At 40.3% G+C, this 16,130-nt stretch overlaps 1 protein-coding gene across 8 annotated transcripts in view; it reads right to left on the reverse strand.

Moving 5' to 3' along the window:
• The window catches only part of LOC109478692 (protein cordon-bleu-like), a 56,008-nt gene that overhangs the window by 16,269 nt on the left and 23,609 nt on the right, over positions 1–16,130 (reverse strand). For 4 of the 8 annotated variants that reach the window (XM_019780366.1, XM_019780360.1, XM_019780365.1 and 1 more), the window contains exons 2-7: positions 11,919–12,158; positions 10,897–11,149; positions 9,683–9,911; positions 7,496–7,689; positions 5,306–5,353; positions 4,399–4,810 (exon numbers count right to left, since the gene is read on the reverse strand). In XM_019780366.1, coding sequence (XP_019635925.1) covers positions 4,399–4,810; positions 5,306–5,353; positions 7,496–7,689; positions 9,683–9,911; positions 10,897–11,149; positions 11,919–12,158 — 1,376 coding nt within the window. Of the gene's footprint in view, positions 1–4,398; positions 4,811–5,305; positions 5,354–5,963; positions 6,006–7,495; positions 7,690–8,143; positions 8,298–9,682; positions 9,912–10,896; positions 11,150–11,918; positions 12,159–16,130 lie in introns of those variants that run through there. The other 4 variants (XM_019780361.1, XM_019780363.1, XM_019780364.1 and 1 more) reach the window with 4 other exon arrangements.

The raw sequence follows: 16,130 nt of genomic DNA on the forward strand, positions 1-16,130 counted from the left end.
GTAGAACTAAAACGGCGAATACGCTATACGTAGGAGTAAAACGGACAATTACGCTCTACGGAAAAGGGCTTACGGGCCTCCTTTAACTTATTATAGGACCTACATTATAAGGCAAGTTGGGTTTAAAATTGCAGAGATGGGAGGTCAGTCCCAAATTATACTGGAGAGTGTTTCCTGCACACTAGAGCAAGCTGGAAGATTTGATGGCTATGCCAAATTTTGTACAAAAGGGGGTTCTAGGAATACCAGACGAGTATATTGAGAATGTGTTCACTTAAAAAACAACTTCAAAACAGTCAGGTTTTTTTTTTATTACTTGTATGTCTTTCCACGTTTGTCTTTCTACATTTCCTGTTCAGAACAACATGCCCCCAAGGAAATTACACGACAGCCCCCCCCTCAGTTAGCACTTAAACTCTGGGAAGGAAATAGTGTTCTGTTGTACACAGTACAGGAACTTTAATCTGCAACTAAATGTTGCAGTGTGTTATATCATTGTTGGATATTAGAGCCTCGCCTTATAATTAGTAACATAATGCTACAGTACAAGCAACATTCCAGTCAAAGGTTTTGGAAATAAAATGCTGGCTCAGAGATCCAGCCCCCAGGGAGCACTGTTTGTTTAAGAGGATAGCCATTTCACAGCCATGAGACTTCCAGCTATAATAGATATGGATACTAGACTAACACGCTCTATGATATGGCAAATCAGATTTGAAAGGAAGGGTTGGTGAAATTGTAGCCTCCACATCTGACCAGTGTTATGACATACATTACATGTAACATTACTACACTGATTGTTACCAAGGATAGCAAGTGGTCATAACCAAGCAATGACAAAAAAAAGCATGTCTCAGAAATAAGCTATTTGAGCTGTGAACCATCCCGAGGCGGGCCTAGTCATTTGAAGGGGAAACACACTTCTCCATACAAGTACAGGTACATGTAGGGAAGGCCCTGTGTGCTTAACACAAAATGCGGGATATGGCAGAGCTTTTACTGTATTAGCATTAGAAGAATGTGGAGACTTCTGAGTCACTCTGCTATTTTCATTGACAACCCAAGGTGTTCTTCAGAGTTCTATCTCAGCCAGAGGGCAGAGCCTGCATGGGAGGCTTTGATACAAATCAATCTGTCATGCCCTGTTACCAATTAATCCTTAAGTAAATACATGAAACAGCTTCTGGTTTTTCATGCTGCTTAGCTGCTGCCTATCAGGAAACACACTTCTCCATTCAACTTCAAGTACAGGAAGGCCTGGCCCTCTGTGAAAAGGTGGGATTATTGGCAGAGTTTGGCATTTAGCATTTAGCAGAATGTGGAGATATGACTATGGAGAAATTTTTTTCCCTTATCAATAGCTTCTACATGTGTGTACATGTAAGGTATAATTTCTGAACCCTTACATACAGAGCTCTGATGGAACTGGTGTTTCATACCATACATGTAGATGACTATTGTTCCTATTGGGTTCTAACTGCACAAGCTAAACTTGGTACAAGACTGCCATGCAAGTTGCAATAAAGTCAAAGTTATCGAAGGCTTTTTCAACTGTGTTAGGTTAACATAAAATTCCCTTTCAAACCTCTGTCACATAGTCGAAATACAAGGGAAACACAGGGGAAACACTCTGGACAGAAGAGGGTAAGTTTCCTCTGTGTGTCCTCTCCTTTTTCCCTCTTCAGAGGGTCCCTAATGTTTGTTTTAGAGGAGGTATAGTGGAAGTGTTTCCAGTGTGTTTCCTTCTCGCCAATTAGAGACTGTGTTTCCAGTGTGTTTCCTCTGTGTGTCCTGGTAATTAATCACTTCCAGGAGCAGAGCCCTGCAAAGCTGAAGGACAGCAGGCTCCTGCCTTATCCCTGGGGCTTGTTATGGGTGAAAAATCAATTATCCATGCACTGCCAAGGCATAGACAGAACAGTGAAGGAATGTATAGTGGTGCCATGACAGACCACCTTACCATGTGGTCACACAAGTCACATGATACAGACTATCATTTTTGTCCCTTACTGTGTGTTCTAAGGAACTAGAAGGACCAATTCTCTTTCAAGGCAATGCATACCCATCCAGATACAGGTTTAGAAACACTGGTGATAGAACACAGTTACAAATGTACTTGATTTATGAATGATGGATAGAAATTCTGCCCCTTGTACTCCTTGTATATATATATATATAACTACAGGCAAAAATTTGGAACAATGAAGACATTGTTTCATTTTGTATATATGTAGGCGAGGGGCTGGAGTCTGTCTGATATTGCAACACAATTTCTGAAAATATAACAGGTGTAAAAGGGGAACGAACAACCGGTACCTCAGACTGTAGACAGTTTTAGGTCAGTCAGGGCAGCTTAGGGGCCTTTGGAGGTCAAGCTGTCAAATGTTGCAGGGAAGTAATTAACACTGGTCACTGGCTATGCCTGATTTTCTGCTCCAGTCAGAATCCTGTGACAGCTCCTTGTGTTTCCATGGGCGGAGAAGTTGGTAATGGATTATCTATATGTTTCCTGTGTGTTTCCTTCTGTCCAACAATGGAAACATAGGGGAAACACATTCTAGTGTGTTTCCACTGTACGACATAGGTTTGCGAGTGATTACAGTCTTCATGAATGGTGGTACTCACATGTTAGAGACAACCATAAAAGTCTCTCCATGTTTGTTGGTTGTACAACAAAGACCTGATCTTACTGTAACACATGGGCAAAAACCTGATACGAAAACTGTGTGCTCAAGTGAGCATACAAAAACTGGGCATGTTGGATTATTGTCAAAAATCTAAATCAATTAAAAGTTCTCCCAAAATGGACGTGCAGGTTACATTTGTGGACCTCACGTGTGCCTTTAATACAATAGGCCATGGCGGTCTCCTCCACAGTTTGTCATGCGTAGGGATAAGACACGACTTATGGCGGCGTCTGAACAGTTACCTGAGCAAAAATATTGTGTTCAATGCGAGAATTGGGGAATGAGCATCTCTGCAGCTAAAGCCATTCTTGCAGGCACACCTCAGGGGGGAATTCTGTTACCAACAGGCAACACCCTTCATCATAGCGATTAACAACCTAGACTCTGGGATCCCGCCCAATGTCACACCTGTGAAATATTCCTGATGGCATCTTTACCACATGTTAGAGACAACTGGTGTGTTACGCCAAAAGGCGGTTATACCGGCTATACAGATACAGATACCAGGACAAATGCAAACTATTTAAGTCTCACTGGACAGTGTTGACTCATGGGCAAATTCATATTTTTGAATGAAGGCGAATGCAAATAAGGACCAGGTGACATGGTCATCAGTTGCCGTCAAAATTCAGTTATACCCCCACCACTTACATTTTGTACCTTAAGGGGCGAAACCGTTGAGAGGGTCTCTTTATAAGCTCCTTGGAGTAGTCGTCAGATTTACACAATGTCATACTATTAGGTAAAAGTTGATGTACAGTTTTCGTGCACTTTTGTACTGCATGTACAGAGTTTCCATACTGTCAGGTTTTTGCCCATATGTAAATTGGGACTTTTGTGGACGGTCAGACGGCTTAAGCTTCCTGCTACGTAACGGGACTGAGGATGAGGAGAAAACAGGGTCTTTGAGCTGTTGCAGCTGCAAACATGGCTGGCACAATCTAACTTTGCAAGCATAACAATGATATGACAGCAAAACCACGGTGTAACTTGGAAAATCCCATGTGTATTATTACGCACTAAGAACTATCATGCATATTTATGCATAACCCTAAAAACACTTATGCATAATTATGCATAATTATGCATAACCCTGAGAACAGTTATGCATAATTATGCATAACCCTAGCAAGCCTTATGAACAATTATGCATAACTGTTTGAAGAATTATGCATAACCCTTGACCATTATGCATAATTATGCATAACCTTCAAAACCTTATGCATAATTATGCATAATTATGCATAATTATGCATAATGTTGCAAATTTAGATTATTCCCCAGGGGGCAATCGATGGTGGCTACGTATTTCTTACATCATTTTTACCTATAGTTTGCAATTTTAGCCCATCAGGGTGTAAGGTGGCTGAGATATGGGAGGCCAGTCCGGAATTAAACTGGAAGTCCGGAATTAAACTGGAGGCTGTTATCACCATTCCAGACTTCCAGTGCAAAATTATGTAACACTAATGGAGATTATAATAAAACAAACAAACAAAATTGCACTTTGTTACAGGCAGACTAAGAAAGATCTTAAAAGTAAATGTGAGGAAAGAATGTGTTCAAGAAAGTTGACAGAAATAAAAACAGAGCAGCAAAGAAAAAAAAATACTAGATGAGCTCTTGACCTACAAAAGTTAAATTCTGTAACAGTTCATTACTTATTTTATAACAGAGGAAATTAACAGCTATGTTCCCAGTAATCTTCTACCTGAATTGAACTCAATGCTGGCCTCTGCACCAGGAGATGATGCCTGACTGTCTGCTCCGTGGATAGTTTCCCTGGTTGGGCTGGCCTCTGCGGCACGATAAGGTGCCTCCATAGCTGCAGTCTGGGGCGGCCTTGGCGCAGGCTTCCTCCTGTTTCTCTCCAACGTGGTGTCTCCTCCCGCGTACGAATGTCTCCAGTCCGCACCAGGCTTCGACGCTCCAGGGGGTGGGGGAGGGGGTCTCTTCTTCCTCCTCTCCACCACCTCTACAGGGGGCTGGGCACTTGTGGAGGGGTGATCGCTGAGGGGTGTCTGCGGGAGGCTGCGTGTGGGGGAGGGGGGGGACTGGGTGGAGGGAAAACTGGTGGAACGAGCGTACTGGTGTGACGATGACTGAGATGCTGAGTCTCCGAGCTGTGAAAGAACAAACTTTGGAAATTATTTCATTTGTACAGAATTCAGTTAGCATCTAGAGCACCATATACAGACCTTACGCTTTAAGATGTACCTTGTTGGTACATTTTAGGAACACCACGTTAACACCATTGGTCTATGATTTGAAGGCATTCGATTTATGTGACAATCAATATTGAAAGCCCTTTGCACCATGACACCAACTTGGTATAATCATGAATAATTGTTTCTGGAACATTCTGTTCAAAAAGTTTTTGTGAACAGTAAAAAAATTGGCATATAATACAAGTTTGACACCATTTTTAAGTTGCAAACCTTGAAGTTCTTTCGACCACTTTGCACCACCTTATTTGCATGTGAGTTTTTTTAACAACTTCCCTCACCTGGCAATGAATGTAACAGATAGTAGGTGACCAGTTAGTACAAGTTAATACCATGCCAGTGACTATACTGAAACCAATACTTGGTGCCACCTGATATAATCATGGTGTTCACCTGATACGGGATTTCTCCAGAAACTGTTGACCTCCTACTCTTAAATCCCTATAAAATACAGTTAACATCAGCACAGACATACAACACATACTTAAGATGGTCTTAGTAAAATTTTTGGTCCCTTGGAAACCTCATGATTCATACATATTGTGTATATGGCATAGATGCATTGAAAGTCTGGTTAGAAATGGACAGACCAGGATTCTAATTTATAGGACCAAAAATTAACAAAGTCCATCTTATACAAGATGTATCACACAGATACACACAGATGTGTATTCACCATAAAATGCAGAAACAACAATTATTTCTAGAAAGTTTAAAGTTTACGGAAACATACTTCACTGGAACATCAGAATTAGAATAGACCGATGCCCAAATCCCACCCACCTCTATCGAAATGACAGGAAAATGAAAATATTTGACAGACATGCAGCTACTGTTTCATTGGCCGAACTGCTAATTCCCATGCTCTGATTGGTTGAACAGCTAATTGTGATGGACAGTCAGGATTGGTCCATTACAGTACCATGATGGCAGGCTTGTATTGTTTTGTGGTTTTGTGTACAGTATAATGCAGTCTCTGCAAATCAATGGTGAATACGCATCACAAAGTTTTCCAGATCTGACGATCACATTGATTGGTTCTTATAATCACCTTATACTCCACCTCCCCAGTGTAAGAACCACCATCTTCACCCTGCGTTAGAGAGGTAAGGGTGCACAGCTACATGTAAGATTCAGTGGTGCAGGGAAACGCAGTTAGCAATTACAATGATAGGATTAAGGTAGCAGAACACAGTTTTCGCCCTATGGGGATTCCTATAGTTAAGCACCTCGAGGTGACTCACTTCAACGCGGTAAAAATTATAGTAGGGTGCACTATTGAATCACGGCCAACTAATATGTTGAAATATACGGTATATTCTACAAAATAACTGAAAACCAAAAAAAGTTATCGTTTTTTAACATAATGACGACCACTTTGATTTGGCCCTCTATCGGGGTCAACGGAACTGCAGCCGGCTCACCCTGGAACGTGGTTGCGTAATGCCGCGCATTTATACACAAACAGGGAAATCTTCACAATCCAACTCATACTATGTACAAGCCGATACCTTTCCTTACCACACAGTGCAGTTCATTCATGGCTACCTCTCACATAAGTCGCTTTAGACAGGATGCGAGAGGTTTGTCTGCACTACTTTCTATACCCGCGTCATAGACTCCGGGGGTCGCGGATAATTACTGTGTTCTGCGACCTTAAGCAAGCAATCAGTGCGACATGCAAATTAGATATGGTGCAAATGTGCAAAACAGGCATTCAGTGTGCAAGTGCAAAATACAGTACATGTACATGTAGTAGCAACCTCTTCCACTGCCTAAATATAAGCATGTGTAGTGCTTTTTTTGTTAAGTTCTGGTTAACCTTCTCCTTGCTAAAGTAGCCCATTGGCACCAATTTATAGTCTGACCGTCAGTGGTTATAGGGTTATATAGGCAGCAGGTAGATGTTTAAGTCTTTCTTGATATACATGTACATTGTATCAACTGAGATGAATCATGTTCTCTTGAATTTTCCTGTGCTTCTCTGGTAAATTTGATGGCCATTGTCAACCTGCTTATCATAGCTTTAGTCTTTAAAAATTTTGTTTGCTTCACAAACTCAAAGATACTACAAACTCTTGATTTTCAGTGTGCCAAGGACTGAGATTGCATGATTAATATACAGTCAAAATACTGGTGACACCAGGCAATTAATTATATGCAGTTGACTTGTTCAACTACTTGTTACTAATTTGGACTCAAATGTCTAGAATACTCAAAGCTTGCTGCAAGAAGCCTAGTCTGTATAACGTAAACTCTGCCGTCCGCGGCTTTACTGGCCGGATGTTGGGCGGCCGGCAACCGTAAAGCGATTTAATGAGGCTACAAGAAGCCAGAGACAAGAATGCTATAGGCATGGCGTCAAGCAGAGTCCACCGTAAGGCTTAAAAAAACAATGTAGTAGCAAAAACAAGCTAAGACTCGATAGAGCTGCAGTTATCAAAAAGCATGTAGTAAAACATCATAATTTCACATACACCTTTTCATCAATATATGTACCTTACCTGTGTGGCAAAAATGTAACGTGGTTATTCATCCTACATACTACCAATGGCATAAAATGATATTCAAAGGAATACTTACAAACTTGAACTTCCTCTTATTCTTGAAGGCACCGAAGCTAAAGAGGGACTTCTTCACTTTGTCCTTGAAGCCGAGAGAGGTCATTGACTGTGACTTCTCCAGCGGAGCGGGTTTGTACGCGGCGACCTCGTCGTACGCAGACACGGGTCTCGATGGAGACTTGTACGGTGAGGGCTGAAATCTTGGGTCTCCTGCTACAGGAAAGGACAGTACTTTAACAATACACCACTATTTTTAATAGACTGTAGGACTTACAACTTTACTACATGCACATGTAATAAACTTCAATATTCCTCAAAGAAGCTCAAAGTGGTTCAGGCTAGAAAGGAAGAACTTAGTAAAAAATATGAAGCATAGGGTAGAGAAAACACTGGATCGCAGTACAGTGTGGTTTAAAGTCGGTCTACTCCGACCCACAAACCCTGTAGCCATGTGATCATTTCAACTGGTAGGCATATCTACTGGGAAGGGACTTTCGTCAGGAAAGTTTGAAGTGACTGACAAGTTCACCAAATGACCACACTAACCGTCTGGATTCCAGGTTATGTTGAGGGTATTTTACAACAGATTTCATATTTTGGATCTGAACACAAAGGAACATCGCATGCAGGCCCCACGACACGGGAACAGCTATGTGGGAATCAGTACCACTTGAAAAGCTGCCCTTTTTCCTCCGTCTGGGCAGCCAAGGGCACCAGACCCTTCTCTTGTTTTCCGGTGTGTCGGGTAAGAAGTCTAACTCTACTGGTGACGCCAGGCTAGAGTGACAAGATCTAACAACTACAGAACAGAAGCAAGACAGTCAGAGCTGGAAGAGAGGAGTTAGTAAGTGTGCAAGTGCTGTTTTCATGTGTAGAATTTAATATTTTTTAGTTAAAAAGTGGAGAAATTCTAAAGTTGTTAAAATGTATGGACATTGTGCAAGTCAGATTAAGATTATAACTGACCATAACCGTGAGTTTTCACTAGATAGCCTGGGTTCCATCTTATTTGTATGCCAGGGCTCCCATACTCACTCCCTAAAAATAATAGAAAGTATGGGAGCACCAGTATACATGTACAAATAGGATGGCACTCAGGCTAAGTTTTAACTGTGGCTGAACAAAGTTTGACAACATGAAATATTCAATAAAATGTAAGATAATACAGTCACATGCTGCCATACAGTTATGGTCTTTTGCATGCAAGTGCTACTGACCAAAGAAGAGAAGTTGATTCTTGTCATCTTCTACATATAGGACACAAGGAGAACAGAAAGGACAGTGATGGGAAGTGATGTTAGTACCTTCGTGGTCTGTCTCACCCCCCACAGCATAGAAGGTGGGAAGAGGAAGGTCTTGGAGACAGAAAGAGAAGTATTTACTGTAAGAAGCTGCTTTCTTTCTGACTACACATGGAACCTTGGATGACTGGCACTCCCAAAGTTTTGAACAGCAAAACTAATTAACTCTGAGCTAAATTTTGATTGGAGAGAATACAATGATGATAATACATCTAGGTAGAGAGGCAGCCATCCAAGGCAAGTGGTCTGAGCACAGCTAGTAAGACAGAGTGGAAGCTTCTTGAAGATAGAGACAGGTTCTTGAATGAGACTTGAAGATAGTGTACAGCAGTGCTGTAGCAATGAGCATGCTTTCAACAAGTAACATAAATGACTAGTACACAATCATGCAATTTTACCTCTTACCCATGCACAAAGAAGTAAGTTATCATAATTGAGAATTCATAAATGGCCCTCAACAGTTATATTCTTCATGATCAAATGATGTCAGCTTTTCCTGTCACCTTTTAGAAACTGCAGCATATCAACGACAGTATTGGAGATTACGCTTTTGCCTTTTTGTGATATGGGATAATCAGCACGTTGGCAAAAGGTACTACACCTGCGCGAAACCCGTAATATATTGTGCATAGTGCTTCGGCAGAACATCTCATATATATAAGGTCGTATTTGCGCATATAAGGCTAACACTCCGCCTGTAGTTTTCAAATGTTATATCGGAAAAAAATATTGTCTGCAACATGCAAAATTCTGATGCAACGTTGACCAAAAATCCAACGAAAACAGTGGAAAAATGGGGGTTTTGTGCAGGTGCAGTACATTCTGCAGATGTGCTGGGATAATCCAGTTACGGATATACAGTGTTGGTAAGGCCTTGAGCCATTATGCACACATTCCTTATTTACCTGGTCTGGTGTCCACCACCAGTACTTCAGCCATGTTATAGTCCTCTAACGTTCGGCTCGTGTCCAGAACTACCTCGGGTTTGTCCACCTCGCGCAGCGCGAAGCGGGCGGGGTCCATGTTACACTTCTCACAGATGACCGGATACAGCTCGGCCACAGTCAGCTTACGACTCACGCGGACAAACGTCTTCTGGTTCTGCGGAAGGTTCACGACCAATCGAAACGTTCTCTGGAAAGACAAAATACAGTATATAACATACACCCTATCTTGTCCAAGTCTGCATGCTCTCATTGATATTAACAGGCACATTTACAAACTTGGCATATCTCAAAAAGGACAATTTCTACACTGATTTTGTCTCAACCTATTAAAAGGCTTATCTGTATCTGTATCTGTATAGCCGGTATAACCGCCCCTCGGCGTAACACACCAGCTTAACAGGCATGCGGCACGGCGGCAGCTACCTATACTACACCTATACTACACCGAATACCTTTGAGCATCTAAACCTAAACATTGTTTAAAACTATCTAGTGAGGATGCTCCCACTGTACTTGATGACAGCCAGTTCCACTCTACAATACGATATATTATGTTGTCACGAGGTATAATATATCAATGTTTTCCTTCCTTTCATATGCAGATGAAAACCAAAACACAAAAATCAATTTTTGTGACCTTCGGCTACAAAGAAAAACAACACATTCTTTATGAACTACCATTCTACCTGTGTTATGTAAACATATCATGTCTGCTATTGCAATATGTTTGACCTTTTCCAAACCTGTTTGAATGTTATTGTGGCTGTTTGTAAGGGAACTGGACATTTGGGAAAAAATACATGAGAAGAAATATATTACAAGTTCTGCTGTTTTCTTATGCTGAATACTTGGAATGTCATTTCAACATGTGAAAAAACTTCACCTCCCCACTATATATCTCTTCTTTGTCCACTACTGACTGTAATACCTGTCACACATAGCCAGCCATGGCCTCCCAACCTTCTCCAGATCATGATAGGGAGTAATAAGTTGCGAGCAAGATCATCGGTGGTTGGAACTTGGTTGGCTGTGCCAGTCAACTACGAATTTAACTAAAATCCAGGATCCCAACCTAGCTCTAACTTTGGTTGGGGAGTGGTTGAGAGCAAAGTTATGGGAAGGTTCTGAATGTGTGACAGGGTCTTAACAGAAAAACAACATGCATCGCTCACCTCAGGTGCACTCGGCACTTTCGGTTGTACGGGTTTCCACCTATCACGATCCTCGCTGACCACCTCGTTCTTCGGCCTGACCACGACTTGCGTGACATCGGGAAGACGGCCAATGGGAGTGCTGGGCATGTACGAGATGATTTCGCCGTCCTCGGTGGGCGGGATGACCATGGTGTGAGAGGAGGGGCTGAGGCCGGGGTACTGACGCTTGTACTTGGCACAGATCTGAACCAACAGGTCCATCATATGTGTGCTGCAAGGGGAAGGGGGGGGCGATAAATGCAGTCAGTTAACTCACTCACTCACTCACTCACTGCACGGCTTAGCGTCCGTTGTTCCCCGTCATGCAAGGGTTGGACGTCGTAGGATGTCGTTTAGGTCTAATAGCTGCTCTCCAGCTGCATCTGTCTAGTGGGTTGGCCTTCTGCAGTTTCAAGCTCTTGACATCTTCCCCAATACTGTCTACCCATCTCTTTTTTGGACGGCCATGCCGGTTAAAGTTAGAAATATTGTCAGTTTCTTCTTAGTACTGTTTCATGATGCACTGTATTCTGCAGTTTCTTCGTTTCCTTCCACTGTGTCTACTTCACTTGTTAGCTTTAGGATGGTTCATCAGTGAAAGAAGTTGTAATTTTCAAACTTTCTGTACCCATACACACTTCTAACAAATGTTTAGTGTTAGATAGTCTGATATGCTTCTGAAAGTTTTTTTAGCAATGCTCATTTGCTCTACCTGTTTTCCCACCAACTTAAACCCCTTTTTAATTATTTGTGAATAATTTCATTAGGCTGTCAACAGACTGTATACAGTTTAAAACTGCAGCAGTGACATCTAGCTGCAGTACGAATCAGAACCAGTCATTGTTACAATGAAGAAGCTGACAGACAGTCCCCCAAATAATGTAAGTCTTATACAACACTTTTCAATCAGAATTCTGTAATTTGTCAAGACGTAAGTCAAGACTCTAAGATACAAAATTCCTTTATACAAAGTGAAGTAAGAATAAACTTGAAGATGTTACCTTGCCATAAACTTTGTTGTCTTGATCTCTCCTCCAGGTAGAATCACATCCAGGTCAACAAACCCATCCAGGTCCTGTACCGGGTCCACGTTTTCATTAGTCACGTGACTGTTCTCTTTCCCGGGGGCCAGGCCGTTCACGCTGGGGCGGACGTTTCCGTTCACGTTCCCGTTCATGTTGCCGTTCATTTTCGCGTGGGGTTTCCTGGCCGGGGGTGGGGGCGGCGCTCGGGCTCTCTTCCTATGGAGGAAAATAAACAACAAGAGAGTCAATAACAACAGGCTATATTCATTACTATGGCACAACACTGTTTAGTCTAAAGCATTATATATTAAATCATCCAAACTGATCCAAACGCATCATGCCAGCCTTTTCCTGTTTGAATATAAGTTTTTCAATGTCTTTGGGATTCAAATGATTTCAAATGATCTACGCCTTAATTAAGCAGCTTCAATTAAGTCTGTTACGACTATTGTTGCTATTAGGCCTCTGTATAGAAGGCTCGAGAACTCCTTTTCAAAATATCCCAAGGCCAACAGACAAATACCAGTATAACTCAAGATAAAAGTTATCTGCACCGTAACATCAATTCTTCGTGTCATATGACATGGGCTAAATGTCAGTTTGATCACTGCCTTGTCCTATTAGCCTGGTTACCAAACCTATTATAGTGCCCGAGTCCTACGCCCTCTCTGGGAGCTGAAGTAGGTTTGGTGACCAGGCTATTGTCCTATTTTATGTGTGGATAAAGGATATAGCCTTGTGACTGGTGGCCATGTAACTTTTGTCCTTGAAAAGTGTGATGTAAATTTGGATTCAGGGCTTGAGGAAAAGTAGATAGTTGACAGGGCTGTGGGGTCATACTGTATGTAGCAAACAATGAAGATAACATGTGATACTTTCAAATTCAAGTACATTGTACCGGTACAATCTGGATATATTACAAAGAGAAATGGAGGCAGAAAGACAGGGATTCAAAAACATTATGACATATTACCACTGCCTATTTGACAACCTTCAATTTGAAATACTGTTCAATGTACCATATATGCAAATGTATATCTATGACTAATACAATTTTTTAACTTGTACTAGTACACACATGGTTAAACACTGTGTTCAGTCATTTAAAAAAAACAATGTTCATGTACAGAGGCATTCAAGGCTCATAGAGCAACAAAATTATAGTGTAGATGTAAAGTTGAGGTTGAGTATCATTTTAAAAGGTACACACAAGTGCATTTTAAGTCTAGTGGCTAGAATGACAGTGATACTCATAACTACATGCACTAAGATAACACCAGCGACCTTGAACCATTGTTATGTCCTTGACTCCTTGTTCTACCTGTGACAAAGTCAAATATCAAGCTTTCCTGTCTTGTTTGTACTTGGCTGAGTACTGTAGTTGGTTTGTCAGCCATGAATGGCTAACTTGTTCAACTGGACAGCCCATGACAATATTAGGGGAAAGAGCAGTGGTCATAGCAATGTTTACAAGTGGCCAAGATACACCTGTACAAATCTGTCAGACAGAGAAGTCTTTGTATTCTAAATGAGAATAGGAACATACATGTAGGAATGATATACCACATCGTAGTCAACTACTACACAAAGTGCTTTAAAACTTCCTAACAACAATTTCTTCACGTTCTTTGTATACTTTCCCTGCACAATTATTTCTACTGATGCACATATACATGGCACAGTTCCCTTGCATTGAATATCTGTCTTTTTGTCTAATTACATGTAAAAAAGACAACAAACACACAAATACATTTTTACCATGCAAAATCTCCCACAATTTTCTTTCTTTGCATGTTATTATGTTATTTATGCAGAAATGGGTATGTCTATATGCCTTGGGTTTGGATGTTTCTGAAATTTTACAATTTGACCATCAAATCTGTCAACATTGAACTTGAAAACACTGTAGATAGATATATATAATATACAGATTGCCATAAATCTAAAACCTGAAAAGGGCTGTGAGAGCTAGGACAGCATAACTACCCAAAGATAAAGCAACTACTTAAGTTATATATACTTAGAATGCCCTACTTTCGTCTAAGTTTAGACCAACTAAATTCCATACCTGCAAGCTAAGAGACCCTGTTTACAAGTTGATAATTATCATTGTTTTCACAGCACATTTTGAAAATGACATAACAAAAATATTTGCGTACAATGATATAAGTAGCCCTAACAAAAATAGCAATTAAAATTTAAAGAAAAAGAATGCATAAGTCTTCCTAGAATCCTACCAAGCAGGACAAGACAAGATACTTCCCTCTTCTTACCTCATCTCCCAGGCTAAGCCTCCAGAGAACATTCTAGTCATGCCTGAGTTACAAAGTAAACAAACTGTTGCACCAACTATGAGGGCCTGCCTCCTTACTAAAGACCAGTAGCTACAGCTAACTAATAGAATCAACATTCTCATTCTTCCCACAATATTCTACATCATTCTTGCTCCAGAAAATCTTGTTTAATCTGCTTGGTCTTTGTTCAAGCATTAGTTATCTTGTTATCTGGAATATTTCCTTACACCAGTGTTTATTTTTTTCACACCCTGGCATCTAAATTGTGGTCTGCAGAGGATGTCAGCCATGAAATCAAATTTGCACAGCCTAAAAACACTTCCCATGGGTAGATAGAGGAGGGGCAGTGTGTATACTACAGTCTGTAGCACTGGAATCAATACGGAAACAGACTGTCACCATTTTCTGGTAGAACTAAAAAGCTGCATGCAAGTTTCAAATATTTCTGCCTTGCTCTTGCTATGCTCTCAGTTAAGTCACATATCTTATGTATGTATAGGTCTATACGTATTCAAAGCATAAGATATGTACTAAAAAATACATTGTACTAGTATTATGTACTGTATCCCATTATGGTTCAACATTGACTTTTCAAAAGATGTTAAGAAGACTAAAGTTACTAGTAATGTTATCACATATGATAATGCAAAACTATAAAACCCAGGCATGACGTAGAGTCAAGAACTTATATCCTAATTGTTACAAGTATAATTTCCTAAAGGTATATGTCTCACTTGTTATGAGTATCAAAACAGAATTGAAATCTCAAGTGAACTGCTGAAATACTTGTTTGTTTGTTTGTTTGTTTATTGTTTATTAACCAGAGAAACATATCGCCCAGGAGGTTGAATACATAGTATTACTTAGGTATTTGACAACAAGAGAAACAAAAGAAAAGAGCTCATACCGGTATTAAAAAGAGAATAACGTATGAAAGAAAGAGGGACAAAAGAACAGTACTGGAAAGAAAAATATCAGTGGGGCTCTGTACAAATACAGAGAATGAGGCAAAGTACACAACTGAGAGACATTTTGTGACAGGTCACTTGCTATGGAACTGGTGCATAGCAGTCTAATGCTAACAAAGGTCCCGGATTTCCAGACATTTTAGCCACCCAAGAGGCAAAAAATAAATCAACAAGCCCTGGAATTGGAGTCCATTTCATATTCAAATAGAACAGTTCTAGATTATTTTTTCTTCACTTTGAATCTCTAATCATAACTTCTATTCAGTTTGTAATTTCCATTTAGTTATACTTCAAAGATATTTATTTAGCGTTTGATATTTGACACTTGTAAATAGAAAGAAATGAAAAAAAGTCTACTGTAAATTCCTGCAAGTTATTGATTTTCTATAACGGACCCATCACACTTATGTTCGTCACATAAGCCATAATGACAGCTCATTTAGAATTCAGTCGATAATAGCGATCAATTACTTCATTGCCATTATGTCAACTTCATGCATATATTATTGTACATTTTGTGTATACGTGTATACACACAGGAGTATTTTGACTTTTCATATTGATCACCAAACAAATCTTTTCTACATTTGTATACACTGTACCAGGATCTCAAGATAAAAAAAGACACTATACTTGACCTTATACATGTAATTACATACGTCATCTTTACAGTGAAAAATTTTTATCCACTGTAATTTTTGATGGTACGTTATAAAAACAGCTCAAAGCTAAGACCCAATTATGAACAAAATAAAATCATTAAAAGTAAAGATAAAACAAAACCTGCTAGCAAAGATAACTTGAAGACTATAAACAAGTCATAGCTCTATTATACACTTTATGATCACAATAATTTGAAAATGTCGCTATGCATGCCAAAGTGCATACTGCATGCATGACCATGCATGTACCTGGAGCCATGACTT

Source organism: Branchiostoma belcheri, unplaced genomic scaffold (genome assembly GCF_001625305.1).
Source record: "Branchiostoma belcheri isolate BF01 breed outbred unplaced genomic scaffold, Haploidv18h27 scaffold45, whole genome shotgun sequence".
NCBI classification, from domain to species: Eukaryota; Metazoa; Chordata; class Leptocardii; order Amphioxiformes; family Branchiostomatidae; genus Branchiostoma; species Branchiostoma belcheri.